Source organism: Pteropus medius, unplaced genomic scaffold, assembly GCF_902729225.1.
Source record: "Pteropus medius unplaced genomic scaffold, Ma_sr-lr_union100, whole genome shotgun sequence".
Classification (NCBI taxonomy): Eukaryota; Metazoa; Chordata; class Mammalia; order Chiroptera; family Pteropodidae; genus Pteropus; species Pteropus medius.
The window spans coordinates 20,512,586-20,536,477 of record NW_024342473.1 but is presented as its reverse complement, the minus strand read 5'-3'; the positions used below and the strand labels follow the sequence as shown (position 1 = coordinate 20,536,477).

Below are 23,892 nucleotides of genomic sequence, written 5' to 3'. Positions count from 1 at the left end.
GTGGTGGGGGCCAAACCTGAAACACTCCGCTAAGAGACCGCCACCTTAGGGAGTTGGCAAAAGTTGCCCTTTCCCGGCTCCCTCCGCGTCTGCCCCAGACGGCGGCTCGCAGAGGCCAAACTTAGTGAGCCGAAGAACAGTGCGCGCCACTTTAGGTTCCCTCTGCGGTGGAAGGTGGTGGCCGGAATCCTCAGCGGAGGCCGGAGTAGATGCAGTATGGAGCGAGAACCAGGTGACAGCAGGCTCTTTTTCCGCGGTCTCCAGAGTTGCTCTCACGAGAAAATGAAGCTGCGAAAGAGAAAGTCGGCCTTGTACTTCAGCTCCCAGAAGAGCACCGGGCTCCGCGGAGGTGAGTGAGGGTGTGGGGAGCCCAGGAAAGGAGGAGGTGGCGGGAAGTCGCGGACTCAGACCAAGGGTTCCATCTGCTGGGTTGGGGTTGCCAAGAAATCGCAGTGCGCGCCAAATGGGCTTCTCGATTCCCGCCGCTTGCACGGCACTGTATTCTGCATTATTTTATGCCTTCCTCCCCGCAGTCGTGTAAAGTGAGTAGGTAAGATGTGTCCATCCCCGATTTTAGAGCCGGGCCACTAAGGCCAGGAGTTACGCAAGGCGTAGCAGCTACGGAGGGGCTGATTCCTCAGTGGGACCAGGTCTGACTCCACCCCGTTTCTTTTGCCCAGCTCTTCCTTCACTTTGGTCTCGATGTGATGCAGAGAGGAGAAAAATCACCCCAGCAAGTGGGATTTTTACCTGTCGCGGGGTGGTGGTGGTGGTGGTGGTATTTAATATAAAGATGGACTCCTTATTCATTCAGTAAATATTGACTGGACGTCCTTTATGTGCCAAGGACAGTGTAGGCGGTATGAAAAGAATGCTTAGTTACCCCCTCTAGAAACCTGAGACCAAAAAAGGGGAAAACCTTTTTGCTAAATGAAAAGTGAGGATGGGAGGATTGTGACCGGGGACTGCGGGGGAGGAGGGGCAGGAAAGGCTGCTGGACCGGAGCTCTCTCGCTTTCTTCCCCTAACCTACCCCTTGTTAGAAGTTGGATCCCGTCAGGGTAAAGCATAGTAACGACAGTAAATTACCATACTTTCAACAGACTTACAGTTGAACTTTTAGGTATTCGAGTTGTTTCAAAGGCCAGTTCTGAGTATTGTTTCTTCTGCCCGAGTCCACAGAGTAAAGGAGGGTGGGGGGGACAGGAAAGAACAGTTTCCCGACAGCATATTTAGTCCTGTAGGGAGGTTTCTTGAAGTGTTTCTGGTAGGTGAAAGTTCAGATAGGGCATGTACATTGCGTTGAATGTACCATTTGTCCGAGAGACATTTAAAATGTGCTTCGTGTGAATAAGGAAAGAGAATGGCAGGAACCCAGAATGATAGTAGAGACTCACAGTGGATCAGAGGCAGGTTGCAGGCTCAAAATACTCAGGCCAGACAGGCAGAGCTAAATAAGTCAAAGCACTCTATATTTCAGTACCAGTCGTTTCTCATTGAGCTCTGTGTTGCCAGATCTTATGTTTGAAATGCTGCAATACAAATTTTAACATAAAATCTGATTTAAATGTTGGCAACCAAATTCAAATTTTAAAAAATTCTCTGTATTCAGCCTATAGGCTGTCCATCTGTGACTAAGAGCAGGGCAGACAGCAGACAGACCTGAGTTTGAATCCTTTTTGGCCATTTATAACCTTTTGAACTGGACAAGGAATTTAAATTCTGAGCCTCAGTTTCCTCATATGTAAAATGGGCTAATATCTATCCCATAGCATTATTTTGAGGATTAAATGAGATAATGCATGTAAAAGAATGAACTCAGTGCATGGCATATAGTAAGCATGAGTGAATGTTATTTAAAAATGTATGGAGGAACATTTTATATGCAACTGTTTGGCACCTATATAAAGACTTGCTTCCTAAATTAATAATGTTAGCTGGTTTCTTTCTGTTAGATACACATATAGAATAACCTAATCCACCTAAGGCCTTACTTACTTAACCCAATCTTTTTCAGTATTTATCTTAATCTCTTTAAACAATAAGTTGTAAGAAAGATTGCTTAGATGAAAGGAGTGGTAATCACTCAGTAGTTGAGGCTCTGGCCCTTGTGTAACTCTCGGTCCAGGTGTACTTTGAGAGTAGTGTGGAGGGAGCAGAGTTCACTACTGTGCCTTAACATTGCCTAAGCAAGGGGCCAACCAGAGCAGCATATTTTAGTTCTGCAAGCAGAACTTGTATGACTTTTGTGTCACATTACCTTTTATTTTGTTTTTCAGATCATCTTGGGGAAAACATTTATCTGGTCTTATTTACCATAGCATTACGAATATGTAACTGCTTTTTAGTCCAGACAAGTTTCGTTCCAGATGAGTACTGGCAGTCTCTTGAAGTTGCACATCATATGGTTTTCAAATATCCTTTGTAATTTTTTTCCAGACCTGGAATGTATATTTATCTTAGGAATTGTGTCAGTTTCTATTACACATTTTCAGTCAATCTTTCATATTTTCTCCAAATAATTTTAACTTATCAAAGTATCCATTATTTTATACTGTTTCTTCTGTATCTTTCTTTGATGTTTAGATGTACTTGACTTAACCTATAGCACATATTCCCAGTGCTCAGTACTATGGAGGATATAAATGAAGTAAAAATCACATTTCTGCCTTGAAGAAGTTGAGTTTAGTTGGCCAATTACATTTTTAATTTAAATATCCAGTACAAAATGCTGTTTTTAAGCTGCTTTGTCAAAAAATAAAAGTTTTATATGTGGAAATGAAAGTAGGTTTTATTTCAATGCTATTTAACATTAGTCCTTAATTTTACTAATTATGGTTATTTGACCTGGGAATGGACAGAAAGGTTGAGGGGTTATACTTACCCCTTAATCTTTGCAAGCATTTACAAGATTCTGTATTTTTTGGGGAAAGATAGTGTTCAGTTGCTGGTAAGTTTAAATAAAAGTAATCAAAATCGTTGTTAAAAATAGATTTATTCCCTCCTTTTTTAAAGCTTAATGTATATTAACTAAATGATGTTACTGGTATCATGAAATTTGTTTCTAAAAGGCTACTATTGCCAAACTCTGACTATATCTAGGGTTCCAAAGGCATACTAAGATATGTAACTTTTCATTGTGTGCTAAAACACAAGACGGAGCATGAAAGTGTGCTGCTGGGAGCAATCCTGTTAAGATTTTCAGAATGATTACATTATATATTAATTATTTATTTGGACTGTAGAAGTATACATCCTTCATTAAGAATCACTTGAGAACAGTGTTCTGTCTTGTTTTCTTAACTTGTGAGTAGAAGACCATGTTATATGCGCTTATGAAGACTAAATACATATAAGCCCACTCAAGATTTAGTGTTTAAAACTCAGAAAAAATTAATTTGACAAAAATTCAATGATATGCATTATCCTTGTACTACGTTGTAATTAGGTATCAATAATAAGTAGGGTTATAATTCCTGGCTCATGAATTTCTGGGGTCATTTGCCAGGAGAGGGTACAAAGAAAGAACTAATGGTGCAAAAGTTTCAAACTTCACTGCCAAGATTTTTTAAGCTATCGTCGTTAGGCTCAGAACTTTGGGCCTTCCCCGTTTTGTTAGGCAAGTGCCCCAGAATTCCAAAGGCAGTCTAAATCCTGAGCGGTTTTTGAAGCCTGAGAGACATTACATTTCTGAGATTTTTTTTTTTCCCCAGGCAAGACTGTACCCTCCCCTTTGCAATATTCGATTCCCCACTATTGGGAAACAAGGATCATACCTGTGAAACTGATACTTCTCATGGAAAGATCCAGGGGAAGGAGAATTTTGAGCAGTAGCAGAGTTTCTCCCATTGACACAAGTGGAACTTAGGAGCTGTGAATTTTCTTTTCTCCTCCCAGGGCTACCCACTAGCATGTAGATCGTGCAGGGTATCCATAAAGTCTGGAACCATGGGCAGATATACATAATGTCATTAAGGGTATCATATCCCAGGAAGTAGGTTTTATTATAAATGAAGGGGTCTTCAAGATAGAAAAACTTCCTATTCCTTCAGGACCTATACACTGCCTTCAACCTGTAGCTGACTGTCTTGGCCATTTTGTGATTAAAAGGAAACCTCCCTTGGCCCTCTACCCCACCCCGCCCCCAAAAAAGAAGATTCAGTCTACTTGGAACTTGACCAGGTAAAGAAACATTAGGATGCTATCAGTCAGTCAGTCATACTCATATTGATTTTTAAAATATAGATTTTATAATTTTGAAACTAGAAGGTCAGAGAAGTAAAGTACATAGACCAAGGTCACAGTATGTTCAAAGCAGAGCTAAAACTAGATCATAAGTCTACCTATTCACAGCTTAATCATCTTTCCAGATAGCTTCTCTCTAAACTGCATAAGGTGTGTGCACACAATGAGGGAAGGCTTAGAGCTGCACTGTCCAATATGATAGCCGCTAAGCACCCATTGATTTTTGAATACCTGAAATGTGACTAATCCAAATTGAGAAGTGGACGTTAAAGACCTAGTACAAAATAAGAATGTAAAATATTTCTATAATTTTTATATTGATTAAATGTTGAAATAGTATTTTAGATATCATTTAGATATATATTTAGATATATTGGGTTAAACAAAATAACAAATTCATTTAACCTGTTTGCAATTTTTTTATTTTTTAATTTGGCTACTGTAAAATTTAAAATCATCTATGTGGCTCACATTCTATTTTTGCTGGACAGCACTGGTTTAGAACATGTGAGCAGAAAGAGGGATAAGAAGGGAGACATGAATGGGGTACCACAGTGGGGCTTTGAATAGTCAGAAGATGGCACAGGGACATTTGGCTCTTGGAGCCTAAGGAAGGAGTCAGGACCTTAAAGAACAGAACAGAATGGTAAGCTGCCAACATAGGCTTTATCCTTAGAGTTTAACCCTGGCATGTTCCTTCTTTTCCCTACCTCACTACTTTTTATTTTCCAGAAACTGTGAAACTATTACTTAATTCTTGTCAAATCCTTAGTATGAGCTGGAAAATGATGGTTATCTTAAATGTCTGGAGACATTGCTAATAACTGGGAATTTACAACTCCACTTATTTCTGTATTGGGCTAAAATCTACCTTTTAAATTCAGTATTTCTACATGACAACCCTTCAAAAAGTTTTATTTATCCAGGACAAACATCTCCAGTTCTAAACTTCATAATCAGATAATGTGTCCTCTAGACATAATTTATTAATATCCATCTTAACATGTGGGTCTCCAAACTGAACATAATATTGAAAGCTAGGGTAACTAGTTCAGAATAGTATAGTGGGACCATTAACTTCATTAATACTATGTTTCTCTCAGTACACAAGGATTTAGTTTTTTAGTAGCTACTTCATACTGTTGGCTTATATTAAATATGTAGCCAAATTGGGTTTTCAAATGAACTACTTTCAGGCCTGGGAGGTAAGGATGAAGTTTATAGATCTCTATGCAGAGTAAACAGAAGGTATGTAATAGGTGCCCTTTACTGCATTTTACAGAGCACAGTTTAATTGAAATTATGAATTATAGCATTCCTTAAATTCTAAGATTTAAATATTTACAGATTATTAACAAAGAAATGGAACATAAAGCTAAAGTGTTAGAGGCCACTGACAATTGAAAATCGAAAGTTAAGCAGCTTTAAGTATGACTCAACAAAAATATAAATTTACATGTTTTTAGAAACACATCTTTTGAACAAACCAACATGAAATTGTATTCTACAAGCAAGTGTTATTTTGTTAAAGATAACTATGACACATTTAAAAAAACCCGGAAAGATGCTAATATATAGCGTTAGAATTCCTAACTGTAATTAAGTTGTAATATACTACTAACTCTTTCATTTCTTTTAAGTTTACTCTTAAATAAGTTTACTCATCTGAATACGTTTCAATAACTGTAGAATACTTGGGCTTTAAAAAAAAAAGTAACTTGTATTTTATCATCTATATTGCAGGATGGGAAAGTAGTGAAACTTAGCACAGGCTTTGGAGTTAGGCAGACCTGGGTTTGAATCCTGTTTCCACACAACTAGCTGTGCATTAGGAAAATGACTTAAGTTTTCTGTGCCTCAGGCTCCTCATTTATAAAACAGAACCTATTTCATGAGATTATTTGGAGGACTAAATGAACTGATATCAAGTATGTACTTAGTATAATACCTAGGACACAGTACTATAAGGTTTCATTTTAAATTACCTATTGTTATGCTAATCAAAATAACTAAATGTGCTTCTAAAATAAACCCTTAACACAATGAAATGGTTTGCTGGCCTTTAAATTAGAATTAGTAGTGTTGTAATATGTAATATATATGTATGTGTATATATATACATAATATATGTACTTACGAAGACTAAATACATATATGCCCACTCATGACCTGGTTATATAATATATAATTATAATATGTATATATAATGAGAATTATATTAACTATACATTAAAAAATTAATGTATTTTTTGTAGAAATACAGGTATTTTAGCAGAATAATTAACTATACATTAAAAAATTAATGTATTTTTTGTAGAAATACAGGTATTTTAGCAGAATAATAGAATATATTATATCTATTTTTGTACTAAGAATGGCTTTCAATTAATTGATAGTTGGGTCAGCTTGTTAATTTCTTATAATTCTGTGTGAACCAATAGATGGTTTTAACATCTTTTTTTTTTTTTAAACAAAGATTTGGATTCCTAGACTTGCCCAAGCAGTTCTGTCTGTTGTAGCAGACTTGAGGCTTTACTCATTAATGAAACAACTAGAAAATCAGCAAGTGGCAAAATGGGTGGTAAGTCTTAAACACTTTAGAAACTATTTCATTTACTTCATTCCTATGAGCATGAAGCACAAGGAATAATATCGATAAAAGTTTCAAAAGATAACTCATACAACTTTATAGAAGTACTTCCATAATTAAAAACAGTAAGATGCAAATGATGCATACCATCCATACCTTTCCTCCAGACTGAGTCCTAGGCAGTAGAAGCCACTGATGCCGTCAAACCCTATGAGCTTAACCCTAGGAGACAGGCTTTGCAAGTATCTTCACGCCTCAAAACTGTCAGAGTCCTTGCCTAACTTTCCATAAAATTCAGTAGGAATAGTTCTAAATCATTGCCTACCTCACAAATCACCTCAGCTGTTTTCAGTGCTGTTCTCTATTCTTCCAGCTACTTGAGACTCATCCTGAGAAATACTGCTTCTCACTGGAGCACCCTTTCACCTCTGGTTTGAATGTTTGAAATAGTTGGACTCTGTAAGGGAGAGAATGTGGCGTAGAAGACTGTCTTTTGTCATTTGGCTTATTTCACAGTGGAGAGATAGATTTCTGATCTCCCATTCAAATCTGGAATGGATTTTCCCATTTAAACCATATCCAAAGAATGGTTGTAGTACTGTTGTTACTTCACTTTGGCTCTTTCTTAAATTAAGAAAGCTTATTTGAGCCACCTTTGAAATCTTACTACGCTTTTTACATTGTTTCTATTTGAAAATATGTTCCAAATTACCAACACATTTCTAGATGTAATTATAATTATTAATAAATATTAACAATTTAAAGATTAACAGGACATATTTCTGCAGGTAGCATGTTGATTTGTATTAAAAAGGCAGATTGGTTTAGCAAATGAGTCCTTGCTAATTGACTCAAGGATAAAACAGTCTTATTTTCTGCTTACATACACTGCCGAAGGCTCAATCTAAAATGGCAAAGGCATAATACCTTTGAATTCCCTCCTTCAAAGTAGCAGCACTAGGTTCTTCTAGTTTAGGAAAAGCCTTTAAACCCACAAAAATTGGAAACAATTTTTAAAGGCTATATTTGAAGAGATAGGAAGCAAGTACACGTTTAACACCCTCGCTTCAGCTAACAGGTTTCTTCTAAGATATTTCTTCTGTAGACTTATTGATGCTTCTGTTTGCATATTCTTTCAAAACTGGTTTATTAATTTAGTCAATTTCCAAATTAAAATTTAATGATGTCTCCTGATATGTCATGTTTTTTCACTTGCATTTTAATTTTTCATCAAGATATAGGGCAACATTTTAAACTAAGGTCAATAAAAACAGTCAGAATATTTGTCAGTAATATAAGACAATTTGAGGAATATTGATTGGGAGGGCCTAGTTATGAATTTCAATCCTCTATAAACTACATCAAAGAATCTGTGTTTTATGTCTTTTATTAATGAGAAATGAGATTTAAATAAAATGAAATGCCATAAAAATGTACCTGAAAGTATACTTTTTAACTTTAATGAATATAGATCTGATGTTATCTTAGACCTGTGTTTGATATAAATTCTTAAAAACAATGTCTGCACATGCCATCTTTTAACATTAATTACCTTTTGATGTGGTTTTTCCAGTATTTAGACTTGCTTACTATTTTCCATAGAAGATAACTAAGCTTTTTCATTTCCCACCCCATCTCTGTTTGCTCATAATTGTTCTTAGTTTTTTTGCCAGCTATGCTCTTGGTTCACATGGTATTGCTGTACCAGAACTCTTACAAACACCATGGAAACTGTTCTCACTATAATTGCTCTTTTCTACTATCCTTTGGAAGGTTCAAAGTCTATGAACAGGTGAGATGTATTACTGTTAATATACAAAACTCTAAAGCATGCTTTTGAAAAATCTTAAATATCAACATATTGTAATGTCTAGTGGACCCCTCATGTTTATGAAGGTTATTAGAACCACAGATTTTCAGTCGATATACTTATTATAGCATGAAACAGATATACTAAAAGTGGGTAATTAAATTAAGGAAAAGGTAATAAAATGCCTATTTACAAAGGTGTAGACAATGTTTAGAAAAACCAATAAGGGGGCACCATAGTGCCCCAGGAATACCCACAGCAGGAAGTTTCTATTACACCATGGCCCCAAGGAGCAAGGAGAGGAAATGGTTACTGGAATCCATGCAGAGCTGTAACTTTAAGAGAGGGCCCCAACAGGAGACAGGCACAACCAGCCTTCAGCCAGAGCAAGAGCCCAATTTGACTCTACTGTGCTCCTGTTAGCCAAAGTCAATCAGCAGCCAGAAGCAAGATAACCCATTGATATAGTCCATACAGGTCAGCCTGTACATTGAGCAGGTGGAGTGGAGAGATCAGATCCAGAAGAGCAGATAGAAAACATATCGACCTGATTTGGGTATATATAAACTGGGAAGCAAATACCGAGCAAAGGGAACATGAGCAAAGGCACAACACTGTAAAAGAGCTTCACTGTATTCTGGGGAGGTTGTCCAGAGTAGCTAAATGTGTGGTAGGATGTATGGGAGAAGAAAAGAATAAGGATGAGGCTGGAATGGGACTTTGCCCTTGTCTGGAATTTGATCTTTATTCTACAAGTTGTAGGGAACCATTGTAGGCTTTTGAGAGGCATGACATAATCAGATCTGATTCAGGAAGAATTCTCTTGTAAAATCAGTATTTAGGATATAATGAAAGGGAGAAAGCCAGAATTTGAGTCTAGTTAAGAAGCTAGCGACCATTCTTCCTATATAAAAAAGTGGTTGGATGAAATAAGATCATTTCTGCATTAGACTCTTGACTGCAAAAATAGGCATTCAATTAGATTACCTATATGAGGAGGACTTTATTTAAGACAAAGTGAAAATAAGGAAGATCAGCATCTTAGCCTTGTGGCCAGGCCTAGATTAAAATTATAGAGTATCTCAGCCACACAACTGAATTGGAAGGTTATGCAGAATGTAAGGTAGTTTTGAGGAATGGCCTGTTGTTCTGTAGTGCTTTTATAGGCCAGTCTATGAATCTCTGTTTTATCCACCATTTTGAGGCTTTCTCAGGCTCTGTCCACTTCTGTTCTCACTACCAATTGCCCAATTTTCCCTGTATCTCACATTTACGTTGAAGGAATATGATTAGGTCTGTTAAATATCATTGTCCCTATTTGGATGGAGCCTTCACACTGGCCAGCCTTAGATGAGCTGCCTCAGCTCAGATGCTGTCCCCTGATTCCATCAGGAAAGGTTATGTGGGACAAATGACCACTGTATAAGCATTCTTCACATGACAGGTACTATTCTTGGCCTGATGATAAATGACATTTTGCAAACTCCTTTAAAAATGCACATATAATGAAAGATTTTTAAATTGGCATGAGGATATCTAAACATTTATATCTGTAAAATGAGAATAACAACTCTCATAAGAATTAAATGAGAATCTATGTGAATTGTATAGCACAGAACTCCATTACAAAGTGCTTAGGAAATACTGATGATGACAATGTTGTTAAAGAATATTTCTGAGTACTAAAAAAAAAAAAAAGACTATGATGACTACGAAAAGATTCCAAACAAGTGACAGGACTTGATGTAAAATGATGGTAGTGGGAATGAGAAAGGGACAAAAAAAAAAAGTATGGGATGAGAAGTTGTTATTTAAGGTGACTCTAAAATTTTAAGACTCAGAAACAGTGATACTGTTAACTTACATACTAGACACTGAATAAGTTTGAGGGAAAGTTGTGGGGCTTATTTGAGACACTTTGAGTGCCAGTAAGAGATGAATGTAGACAAATATTCAGGAATGAGAAGTCGAAGTCTGAAAATTTGGAGTGAGGTTAAGAAATACACATTTAGGCATCCTCTAGGGAGTTTCACTAGAGCAGAAGTTGCAATTTAGATGGTCTGCAAGTCAGACCAAGCCACAAATATGTTTTATTTCACCTGCACAGTGTTTTTGTTTTTTAGTAAACTACCTGGCAAAGTTTTAAAATTAGGAGATCTTACATAACATCTGGATTTCTGGTTTCTCTTGAAAAAACAGAAGTCCTAACATTTTGGGTCAAGATTCCTTCATGATAACATTAAAGCCCTTATGTGGACTACATCATTCATTTGTATTACGTGATCTCTATAAGCATTTAAATTTGAAATCCTTGCTCTTACATCCTCACCATTAGAAAGTCTTCATAATTATTAGTTAATAGATATATAATGGTGCCATAAAGTTGTTTTATTTTGCTAGCTTTTAGTTTTTCACAGGGTTAAGTATATATCCAGGTAATAATCTCCTGTCTGCAGTCTCCATGATTAAATTATCGCATAATCTCCTGTAGCCATTTATTGAGAGAAATCCTAATAGTAAAAGTCCACAATTCTATCCATGATCATATAGGTTTGTATAGTAGGCTTTTTATCAGTTGTACATATACATCTTTCAGTTGGATAAATTTAGCAGCTTACCTTTTCAAAACAAATTCATATGGACTCAGAAGCCTATGATAGCCTAAATAATCCTAATGTTTATTTAAATGCACTTGGTTTCTTTGCTAGAGAATGGTTTTATGGACTTTCTCTTATAGCCTTGTGAGTGACTTGATCATTTTTCTATCAGGAAAGTTCTGTGGTTAAAAGTTAGTATACCTTTCAACAAACAAGACAAACATTAAAACAAAAAATAACTGCTTATTTGAAAGTACTAGAAGTAAGATATTAGAGCTGGAAAAGACCTTAGATAATACTTCGTTTTACAGATGAGAAAAACTAAGAGCGAGAAAGTATAAGGAACTTTCCCAACTTCACACAACTATTTATACCAAAAAGAAAATGCTCTAACAAAAAAAAAGTTAGAGCACAGTGTAAATAGTAGATAACTTCTAAACTCATTTCTTAGTTGTCTTGACAATATATTTTCCTTGTTTTAGTATCAAGTACTCATCCCTGGTGGCACTTGCCTTCATAATTCGTCCCACAGCTATCATTCCATGGATACCTTTGCTCTTAAGACATATCTGGCAAGAACAGAGAAAGCTTGATCTTATTCTACATCATTTTTTACCTGTAGGGTAAGTAGTGCTACAGTCCATCTACCCAAATGGCTCAAAAGGATATAGAACACTTATGTATTCCTGTGGGAATATAAATTGATACAACCTCTTTGAAAAACTAAGTATTTACTAAAGCTAATCGCACTATACCCTAGTGCTGTTACTTTCAATACTAAGTATGTATTCAACAGAAATGTACATATATGGGAACCAGAAGGCGAGTCAAAGAATGATCATAACAGTGTTGATAATAGCTAAAAAAAAAAAAAAAAGGGAAGCACAGTGTCTAACAGAATAAATACACTGTGGCATATAAATTCAGTGAATATTATACAGTATTATAAATTAATGTACTGCAATATGCAAAAAACATGGTTAAATCTCATGATTGTAGGAAACTAGACATGAGTACATATAGCATGATTCTATTTTTGTAAAATTCAAAAAGTAAAACATCTACCCTATCAAAAGTCAGAATAGTTACTGGTCACCTTTGGGAAGAGAGTGGAGATTGGTTGGAGGGATGAGGGGGCCTTTTGAAGTACTAATAATGCTCTGTTTCCTGATCTGTATGAGTTAGTTTGTTTTCATATTGTGATGATTCATGAAGACTTATAGTGTACTTTTCTGTATATGTTTTTGATAGGCCGCCTGAGATGGCCCCCACTAATCCCATTCTCTTGATATACATGCTCTTGTATAAACCTCTTGAGTGTGGGCTGGACATTCTGACTCAATTCTAACAAATATGGCAGAAGGGATGTCACATCCATGATTGGGTATAAAGACTTTTACCTTGGGTTCCTGTCTCACTCTCAGCTGGCTCAAGCCAGGGGAAGCCAGTTGCCATGTCATGACTTAGTCTTAAAGGAGAGGGTTACATGTGGGAGGCTGAGCCCTGCCAACAATCATGTGAGTGAGCTTAGAAGCAAATATCCCCAACATCCCCAATCAAGCCTTCAGCCAACATCTTGACAATTCGTGAGAGACCTTGAACCAGAGACACCCCGCTAAGCTGCACCTGGATTCTTGACCCACAGAAACTGAGAGATAAAAAATGTTCATAGTTGTAAGTTGCCAAGTTTTGGGGTAATTTGTAATGCAGAAATAGATAACGCAGTGTTTATTACTTTTTAAATTTCCTTAAATGCAGCTCCTGTCATGAAAGACTTCAAAATGTGTAAATCCATATTCAGTAGGTGACACTAAAGCATTTTAAAATGGCTTTTGATGCAAGGCACTTGCAAAGCCATATGCCAATATTGGATTTTCAGTAAGTTCAGAATGTTAATCACCCTTCTTTTCATTTTTCAGATTTGTCACTTTGAGTTGGTCTCTGATAATTGATCGTATGTTTTTTGGGCAAGTAGGTAAAATATTTATTACACTAAAAACTCAATCTGACTTTTTAATCAGTCCATGAATATTTGAGAATGTAGGCAAATCATTTTTTTAATAATATGGGATACATTAAAAAAAACTACTAGCATATGCCTTTGGTTCAATTTGCTATGCTTTCTATTAGATAACAAAATTGAGTATTCCTAGTTGAAGTTCGAGTCCACTTTAAAGGCATTTTTATAAGGTTTGTAGCAATAGAGGTTAGATTTTTTAATAATTTTAATTGACTTCAAGGTAATCATTCAGAATTCAAATTAACCAGAATACTCTATTCTTCAAGCATTGGTGTGACATTTTAAACTTATGACTGTTAGTTGTTTTTAAGTTCTCTGTTTTTAAGTTACTTATGGGCTCTGGAATCAGACTGCCACAGCATGAAGCTTAGTGCCCTGTTACCTGTGTGACCCAGGACAAGTTATGTACCTTTCTTGCCAGTTTCTTTTTCTGGAAATGATTGTGGTACATGTCTCACAAGGTTGGATTAAATGAGATAATGCATGTAAAGTGCCTACAATGGTGCCTGGCACAAGTGAGCACTTAATGTTAGCTGCTGTTGCTATTAATTATTATCTGCTTTGTGCCATAATTGCACCTGTAATGTTTTCAGAGCTTTATCTTAATAAGTAATGTGTGATATAAGGTACTGCAGTAAAAATTTTGATGTGGTTATAACACACACACTGTCATAAAAATTTTTTTAGGATTCTCTATAGCTCTAATTGTATGTAAAACTTACATTGTCAAAATATAAACATTTATTTATACTTTCTTAAATCTCAAAAACCTAGTGTTTTACAAATTAACAATACTTAGAACACAAAAAATAATGATTTCATATGGTCACTGTTCAAAATTATCAATGTAAACTTTTATCTGGGTTTTAGACGTTATTCATAATTCAATGTCAAATTCATTAATGCCAAAGATTCACACTTGACACTAATACATTTCTATTTCTCTTTCCTTCAACTATGCCAGTGGACTCTGGTTCAATATAATTTTTTGAGATTTAACGTGCTGCAGAATTTGGGAACATTTTATGGTTCTCATCCATGGCACTGGTACTTCAGTCAAGGATTTCCAGTTGTCCTAGGTACTCACTTACCCTTCTTCATTCATGGCTGCTTTCTAGCCCCAAAGAGGTACCGGATACTTTTGGTGACTGTGCTGTGGACACTGCTAGTATATAGGTAAGATTTTATTTATTTAAATAGTTAACTTTCATAATTTAACCAAGAAATTATTCAAAAAGTAAATATCTTTTGGAGATGCAATAACTTTTTTGTGATTTGTTAATGAAGATTATTTAGCAACAGAGAGGCAGTAATTATGCTGATGCTTAGGTAGAATGAATACTTCTGATATGTATAGTTACCTTAACATGGATTACATTCAATTTTTAAGAAGTTGAACAAGTTTCATTTGCTCCTAAAAAACAGAGATTACCAAAATTTTAAGTATTGAAGAACCAGAGAAATATTTTTAAATGAAAATATATGCATCTTTATTCCAAATTTGAGTAATATGACTTGTTTTGGTAATAGGAATCCATTTTTTAGAATATTGACATTAGACATTGATATCAAATATTAGAATTACTTTTAACACATCATCGCCTAATTCCTAAAGCATGAAAGTCAGTCTCAGTACTCAGAAAAACAGGTCATGTTAATTATTTCATTTTAAAGACACTAATCTCAAACTATCATATAATATGTAAAAATAATATTTTTTTATATCTTTGTTTTATTATAGCATGTTGAGCCACAAAGAATTCAGGTTTATCTATTCAGTTTTACCATTTTGTATGGTGTTTTGTGGTAAGTATTTTTATTCAATATAGAAAAAATATATAGAAATAGTTAGAAGACAATAAACTCATTAAACTCTAAAATATTTTCAACTAGGCTAAAAGAGAATTGCTTCTTAATTACAAAATAATTATGTTACTGCAGTATTCTCTTTTTTGCAGCCTAAATATCCTTTTTCCTACGTTCTGTAAAGTGAGATAAAATCATAAAGATCCAATATCCAAAGCACCTTTTGGTGGTGGTGTTTCTAGCTATTAGAAATCTTTCACTAAAAAGTAATGGAATATCTTTTTTAGAATAGCTACTTTATGGTTAGACTAGGAAGTTCTTCATTCCACAAATGAAAATATGTTTATAGCTGCTGAAACAGTTTTCAATGCTTTTAATGCTTTAAGACTCACTCTAATGCATATGCAGTTTTTAAAGTGATTCACACCTGATTTTATTTTTGGCCTTTTCTCCATTATTTCCTGTAAGTCTTGGCAAGAGTTTTTTTACATGTGACTTCTCAAGTTTTATGTTACTCAGCTCTGGAAAATATGAATTTTTACATTGTTTGGTTTGGAAAAATCATGAATTGAAACTTTATTAACTTCAAGTTTAATTCAGAATAAGTGACTTTTGGTCTCCTTCAAATATTAATCACTAAAAAAAGTCATTGGACTGGAGAGAGAAGAAATCAATGGGACTAGAAACAGGGAAAAGCTAAGGAGTTAATAGTATCACACTTTTTACTTAAAAAAAAGAACTCAAAAAAAACCAGTTAAGCAGCCTTCTTGACCAAGATTACATTATGTCCTACAGATCTCAGACGTACTCTCTTCAATTTAGGTACAAACATACACAGCTATATATTTATACATCTTAAGTGCTGAAACCGGTGTTAATTTATGTCATTACTTTATACACGAATGCAGGCACATATAAAAATATAGGCATCTATTTGCAAGTCTTAAGAATAGTGGGCCCATTTACCAGAGCACATTTATTCATATTTTATAAAATGAGTCACTATGCATATTTTAACTTTTTCTTTTTTATGACAGCTTGAGTTATAATTAAATCAAGTTTGGTTTCTGCCCAGGTGAACATTGCCAGACTACTAGAAGACAAATACATGTGTATTTGGTTTGGTTAATTTAGGAAGTTGTTTTGATTCCATTTTTATACTCTGGGTTTTTCCAGCATTCCACTTCTATGGGTGTCTTTACAAAGTGTTTTAAGGAAAAACTGAGTTTTCTGCACCTCATGCCCAGTCTAAAAGATGGCATCTTTAATTGTTAGGGTCCCAGTAATCCCTTGTTCCCAGTCCTAAAGATTTAGATAAAATGATGAGGAGAGTTGAAGAGCTCCTTTTGTAATGGACAAGAACCAGCCTTTCTCCATCCTGCTTCCACTCAGAATGACCCCTAAAGGACAGAGACCCACCAAAACCCATGACCTTCTCACAGGATGTGATCTTTCCCTCTGGACACATATACCCAAGGTTTTTGAGTGAACCAAAAGATTTTGATTCTTAGGAGTCAGAACTCTTTAATGCCAACAGTTTCCAACAATAGGACAATTAAGTAGTGAGCTCACCTGGACAGAAGTCAGGAATGATGTCAGATAACAGTTCTTTTTGGAGTTCTTGATATTTTAAATAATCCAGTTTGAGCCTTTTCTAACTACCTGAAATCTTGAGTTATATTATACTTCAAATGTCAGTTTTATTCTATTCTTGCATGATCTATTTTGGCCTGATTTTATATAAACATGACAACTTTATTGGCAACTCCTGTGTAACAAACCATCTCAAAATTTAGTTACTTAAAACTCTACTTATTATACTTATTATTACTTACATGTCTATAGTTGAGCTGGGCAGTTCTCGTCTCTACCGAGTTTATACACATGTGATCAGCTGCAGATGGGGTACACAGCTCTTTTGACCGAGGCTGGTTTCTCATATTTGGGGTTCAGCTGGCTATAAGCTAAGGTTCCTCAGTTCTTCTATGTGCTCTCATTCTCCAGCAGGCTAGCTGGGCTTGTTCAATGGGTATAGGCAGGGTTCCAGGAGAAGAAACAGTAGTGAGGCCCAAGCATGGAACTGGCACACTGTCACTTGCACCATTCTTTTGGTCAAAGCAAGTCACAAAGCCAGGCCAGATTCAAGAGATGAGAAATAAACTTCAGGCTCATGTAGGGACTGAATATAGGAAGAGGAGTAATTGTGGCCATTTTTTTAATCTGTGGCAACTTTTCTTGCCTAGTTTGAATTTCCCTCAGTCCTATCCAAAAGTAGAACTTAATTCTAGAAAACATACCTTCTGTGATTGGCTCTGATCCTTAGTGAACTGTATAACCTTGTGCCTCAGTTTCCTTATCTGTAAAAGAAAGGTGCCATTGGTCTAGTAACACTGAAATTCTTAGGTTGAACCTGTGATTTGTGCTGGTATGTTTACAGCACTTGCTATCAGTTCTGGGTTGAGTTTCTGTTGAATGTTTTTGCCACCGTGGCCAATGCAGACTTGCTTGTCTCGATTAGGCCACTTTATTTTTCTATATGCTAATCTTTTTATCAAAATTGCACATGTACATTGTTTCAGAAGTCATTCATAAGGAGTTTGTTTTAAAAAAACGGTTCTCCCCCGCCCCACTCCCAGAGGCAATCATACTTTTAGGTGGTTATTTTGATATTTATCTCTAAATAAAATGCTAATATTGCATAAAGATCTTTGGTTTTGGTATTATCGACTTCTCACTATGGAAGATGAAATTATAGCTTATTTCCTTAGCAAAGTAGCAATATAAAATTCTTGCTACCTCCTTCTGTTCCCAATACTCTCACATGGTTCTTCCCCAGGCCCACTCTCCTGAACATTCCATTCCAGAATTAAACCACCCTTTGTTTTTCTCATGTAAACACCGGAATCAAGTTGACCTAACAGTTTTCTCAAGGAATATTTAAAAGTGAAAATGTTAATTTAGAAATATCTCTAATTCATAGAACTTGGGAGAGATTTTTTTCTTAACATTGGTTTTAATATTTCTTGCCCAAACTAGGATGCATCCTTGCTACCCCTCAGTGTTTGACAGGATCAGTTATGTACAGCCCTCAATTCTCATCCTCTTTGTTACAGTGAACCTTTGGGTAAGAAGAAACTCATCAGTCATTGCTAAAGAATACAGAACAACACACTATCCAAAACTTTAAAAGTGATTGTGTGTATCAAGATAAATCATATATGACAATTAGGAGATATGGCTGAGTAAAGAAGAAACTAACTCATGAGGGGCCTTCTTATATACTCATTTTTAAGACTTTACCTGGGAGAGTAGTTAATTAGGACAGAAAGGATTTAAAACATTTTTTAACAGTAGGTCTGATGAGAGTGATTTGGTAAGAACCTAGTATATTACAAAAGTAAATACTCATGGTACAAAAAATAATAATAAACAACCATCAGTGTCATCCTCTAATCATCTAGTCCCATTCCCCAGTGATAATTATCACACTTATAAATTCCTCCAGAGATTTTCTGTATTCCCACTTTAAATATCTTTTTGTAGGCCCAGATAACAGGAGCAAATTCAATATTCTGGGATGTTACTTAGCATTGAGTTATCAAGAGCTACTATGTGAAATGAAGGGGCCTATATTCTGACAGGTAGTCACCAGGGTTCGTACTCAGTCTGTTGTCATGGAAACTACATGAGACTGAAAGATTTCTGTAAGTGGTTTTATAGGACATTTAGAAAACTTGTGTTCCTAGAATGTTCAGTAATTGTGAGGGGGGTTTCACATTTTGAATTAGGTAATACATTACCTGGTGGTGACTATATCACCTTGTGAAGCTAGCTCATTTTAGGGTAGATCCATTTAGTGAGAATTACATCTCTTTATTTGTATGCACAATTAAGCAGACTTACTGAATGGCAGCTATTAGAATCTTAATTATCTCTTTTAAATAGTAAAGAAACCATACTGTTTCTCTATAAGAAACCCATGGATTCTGGGCTTCTCTTGTGGTTCAGTCTAACATTCAATCTATATCTTTACAATTCTCCCTTCAGCAACACCAATTTCTGAAATCCCCTTGGGAAACTTTTCAAGGTCAGATGGTTTGAAAACCTTCAGTCTTCAAATTCAAGGCTGTTCGTCTCTTCTCTTCCCAACATTTTATTATTTCTCCAAATAATACAGAGATTCATTTTTCACTAAAAGGACCCATCCTAAAATGAGCTAGCTTCAAAGTGAAAATCACCACAAAATAATATAAGCATTACCTAACTTAAAAGACTCCCCTCAGTACTAAAGAAGCTAGGAAGACAAGCACATTTTCTTCCAGCATTTCCGCCAGAATGCCATTTTTACATTCGCCACCATGTATTCCAGTTTTGTATTAGTCACCTCTACCATTGTACCTGTCTCTAGTGCTGTTAAGTTTCTGGTAAAACTTTAACATCTAGTGAATGAACAAACTGTTAATGAGTGAACCACTTTAGAGGCCCATGGCAAACTTGAATATTCCCCCTTCTGGGGCCTTGTTGGAGTAGACTACTGAAGCATTTTGTAATTTGAGCCCACTAAGTAGATACAGTTTTTGCCTGTCAACCCAGGGAAGCACTTCACTTTCAAGTTGTATTTGCTGCTGTGTTTTATCTGTGGCTGGAATTATTAGGTGGCAGAACTTCTGCAATCCTATTTCAGTTTCTGATAAAGCTAATTCTAGTTTTCATCCTCTTCAGCAGGTTCTTCATTTTACCATTTCCAACATCTTACAAATTTAGATTTAAGTTTTAAACATAAGCTTGGTTTTCTTGATCTAGCTACATTTTTTATCACACTTTTCATAATATTCTTTGGTTAATCAGCTGTTTTTAGTGGCACTATGTGAAATGACTGTGTGATATTCCAACTACTGAATGGAATGCACTGTACATAATGTTATCTGAAATATTCATACAAGAACAAAATTGAGCATCTAAGATTTCATGCCCAAATTTGCTTTTAACTGTCAATTGTATGTTATCAGATGTCTTAGAATAGATGAAGTTATTTTCATGTCTATCTTCATACAGGGTATTCACTAAACCACCTGAAAACATGGAAGAAACCAGCTCTAAGTTTCTTGTTTTTATCAAATATGCTTCTCGCTCTCTATACTGGTTTAGTTCATCAACGAGGTACTCTTGATGTCATGACTCATATTCAAGAACTCTGTTACAAAAATCCTAATAAATCTGCAGCTTCGGTGTTTGTAATGATGCCTTGCCACTCTACTCCTTTTTATAGGTAATAAAAGTTGTTCCACTATCTGCTATTTATTAAGAAAATGAAGCTACTTTAAAATTCCTTTCAGATTCCTGAATTTAAATTGATCATTGATCAAATGATTAAAAGAAATTTAAAACTCCACATTTATTCACTGCTGAATTTTACAAACCATTTGAACTATGTTGTCAATGAAAATCATATACTTTTAACTTCGATCTTTTTTAAAATTTATATTTAAATTACCTGATTTAAATATAGTATATTTTATAGATTATTTGATGATAATTTCTTAGTAAAGAAATTATCATTGATCTCACTACAAATCTTTGTGACAAATACCTTATGTGTATACAATATTGAATTAATCTCAAAACACTAGCCTCTAGTCCAGATTTACTACTGGGCTATTGCCCTGATCTTAAACGAGTCTTTTTAATCTCTTTGGATATCAGTTGTATAGCCAAAAAAAATTAGGGAATTCAGTTAGATAATACCCTAATGCTTGAATTAAGTGTTTCTGAGAATGTAACACTAAAATTGCCTTAACTATGCTGGGTATCTATCCATTTGGCCCTATGCTTATTATTTCAGGAAGCTATATTAGTTACCAATTGCCCAAGAAAGGTACAAGTGCAAACAGCTTTTCTTTAAAATTTGGCTTAATCTGGCTTTAAACAATCTATTTCATGTGCATAGTCAACTTAATGTCAAAGTTGACATCCTTTTAAGGTAATTTAACACTTTTGGAAAACGTGCATTTCATAGATAAAATACACCTCTCACATATTGATTTTTATTAATTTTTCCTGAGGCAAAGTTATAAACATGGCTTTCTGTATGGTCCATGCAACTAGTGTTGTCATAATTCATCAATCTATCTTTTTAATATATACTCTAGTCTTTCTATGCCACAATAAAACCATTACTTATTTGGATGCTAATCAGTGAACATATGCTGCTCTTTATTACTAACTCTCACTTATATAAGAACAATCAAAAAAACAAAAAACCACAAACTTTATCATTGAAGGATGTGATCCATCCCCTTTCAGAGCTGAAAGGGAAGAGAGCAACAATCCTTTCTGGTTCATGTCCAGTTTCCTACTTTGCCTAATAAACCTATGGGGTATTACTCTCTTGTTAACAAGTAACCTACTTGGTCTCAAAGGCCCCTTACATTCCTGGAAGACCATATCAGTGTTAGAGAATATTAGGTCCCCCAAGCTCTGATCTACCATCCCATCTTGAAATGGAGTTTCATACTTTAGTTTGGACTTATAGGTTATGCTCCTCCTGCACTGGTACATGCTATCAAATCATATTCTCCATCTTTGAGAAACCGCATTAAAGGCTTGCTTCTTCACCTTAGTTGGAACTCAGTTTAGATTCAGATTTTACATTTTGTTATGTTAACATAATGTATCTTAAGAGTAATCTGAAAACTTTCACAACTTCTTGTAATTATAATGGTAACTTTCTTTTTATAGCCATGTCCACTACCCACTTCCAATGAGATTTCTTGAATGTCCCCCAAACCTGACTGGAAAAAGTCAGTATCTTGATGAAGCAGATATATTTTATCTAAATCCCTTAAACTGGTTGTATAAAGAGTTTCACAACAATTCAACATTACCTACTCACTTGATCATCTTCAGCATTTTGGAGGAGGTAAGGAAACATGAAAAAAAGGGAAAACAGTATTTTATCTTACCTTAGGTTTAGCAGGTAAATAGACAATCTAACTTTTTTATGGTCCCTTTTATCCCCCATATTTTGTAATTGGTAACTTTTCCCTAGTCAAAATTAGCCCCAATTCCATATGTATATGTAACTTACCATGAGTTAATTTAAGAAATGACATTGTTTTTATTTTTTTAAAAGTTGTAGAGCCGCAAATCACAATAGGTCATTCTAAAATTCTTAAAACAGTACTCAGCAAAATGTAGCTTTTATTTACTCAAACATTTATTTACTTCTAGGAAATAAGTGCTTTCCTAATTTCAAGAAACTACGAGAGAACCGCTGTTTTCTTTCACACTCACTTGCCAGAGGGTCGAACTGGAAGTCACATATACGTCTATGAACGGAAATTAAAAGGGAAACTCAACAGAAGATGAAAGTCTGAACTGTGTTTAGATCTTTCCCAGAGATATAGAAACTACTGGGTAGAAATATTCAGATGCTGCTTAAAATGTGCTAGCAAACACTGGGTAAGATTCATGGAACTAGCAAAACCCCACTATGAACTGCTTTACCAAATATTACTACTGAGGAAATGTATGAAAAATATCACAAAGTATAAAATCACATATTAATACACTGCCAGATTTTAAATAGACCTTTAGTTTTCCTCATGACGTAGTTTTATTGTTTCTTCCACAATATTCAGATGTGCAAGAAATTTCACAAGAGAACAAGTCAGCAAGTTCATAAGAAGGCAGCAAATTCTTCACAAGTCAACGGGGCTCTTGAACCCACAAAAAGACAAGAAGCAAGAGTAAGATTATAAAATGTTAAAGAAGAAATTCCATCACAATGTACTTTTCTCAAGCTCTACTGCAAATTTAACACAAATATCAGTGTTAATTACACTTTGTTATGTATGATTTGAGCTTGCTTTAAGCTCATACACTGAAAGGAAGTCTCATTTCATGCACAAATCTGTTGCATGCCTGGCTTCCTTAACAAAACTACAGTTCAACATTTCCACTGCAAAAAGATATTCAGCAAAGCTAAACAAGAAAATGCAGGTTAGTAAGCTTTTGCTTGATGCTTCTGAGTAATAATATAAAGTCATCTTAGAAATGATAAAAAGACATTATCTTGATAATTTCATCTTAGTTTCAACACCAAACATTGTAGAAAGCATCCATGTTACAGTTTTCTATTTTAACTTAATCATGACGGTCAATATTTAGGATCAAAAGGTAATTGCCCCAACTCTATTTCGAGATTTGCCATGTGTCTTCCATTAGTGCGACCATATTTATGCCATTTACCTTCCCTTTTATAAGGTTGTGGCTGAGGGTGCTTCTGCTCTTGTTTTCGATGCCTGGAGTTTTCAATATTTACCATACGTTGCTTTTTATCTGGTCGACTGAAAGCAGTAAACACATTTTTCATCTATGTTATTCGAGTTGAATTTATTTAAACAAGAAACAATTTTAATGTTTTTTTCCCATTAATCTATTATCTGAATACTCTGAAAAAAGGATGTTAAATTAATCTGAAGTATAATCCTGGTATAACCATGCCAAAAAGATTGAGCATTATACTTTTATCTTATAGAAAAAAATAGACAAACATAACTATTGGCAAAAAAGGAAACACTCAACAGATAAAAACAGAAATGTGACAATAAAATAATGAGATGTGTTTCCATTATTTTCCTTCCTTTCTTTAAAAACCAATCCATCCCCATTGATTTCATCCCTCAGCAGAAATATGTATATACATCTCTTACAAAGAAAACAAAATCTTTTTCTTTCTGACAGCTAAGGTTCATGAACAGTGTCTATATTTACTGCTTTCCCCAACCTCTATAATCAAACTTCTGTAACAACTTCACTGAAAC

At 35.1% G+C, this 23,892-nt stretch overlaps 2 protein-coding genes across 8 annotated transcripts in view; one reads left to right on the top strand and one right to left on the bottom strand.

The window, feature by feature from the left end:
• The first annotated feature begins 167 nt into the window (after nt 1-167).
• PIGB (phosphatidylinositol glycan anchor biosynthesis class B) lies at nt 168-23,449 on the top strand. Of its 6 annotated transcripts, XR_005653386.1 has the most exons (13): nt 168-349; nt 2,279-2,414; nt 2,832-2,949; nt 6,721-6,825; nt 8,496-8,626; nt 11,724-11,864; nt 13,161-13,212; nt 14,226-14,437; nt 15,003-15,067; nt 20,123-20,336; nt 21,806-21,986; nt 22,298-22,528; nt 22,708-23,449. XR_005653386.1 is itself a non-coding variant. In XM_039865532.1 (12 exons), exons 1-12 carry the CDS (start codon nt 217-219, stop codon nt 22,433-22,435), a joined length of 1,614 nt encoding a protein of 537 aa, XP_039721466.1. In that variant the 5' UTR covers nt 168-216; the 3' UTR covers nt 22,436-23,449. The 6 variants fall into 6 exon arrangements, 5 of the variants coding, with proteins under 5 accessions (XP_039721466.1, XP_039721465.1, XP_039721470.1 ...); XM_039865532.1 differs by having other exon boundaries at nt 8,508-8,626; nt 22,298-23,449; XM_039865531.1 differs by having other exon boundaries at nt 22,298-23,449.
• CCPG1 (cell cycle progression 1) overlaps nt 22,239-23,892 on the bottom strand; it is a 38,930-nt gene continuing 37,276 nt past the window's right edge. Inside the window, exon 9 of one of the 2 annotated variants that reach the window (XM_039865530.1) lies at nt 22,239-23,415. In XM_039865530.1, coding sequence (XP_039721464.1) covers nt 23,226-23,415 — 190 coding nt within the window. In that variant the 3' untranslated portion in view covers nt 22,239-23,225. The remainder of the gene's footprint in view (nt 23,416-23,892) is intronic. The other variant, XM_039865529.1, reaches the window with a different exon arrangement.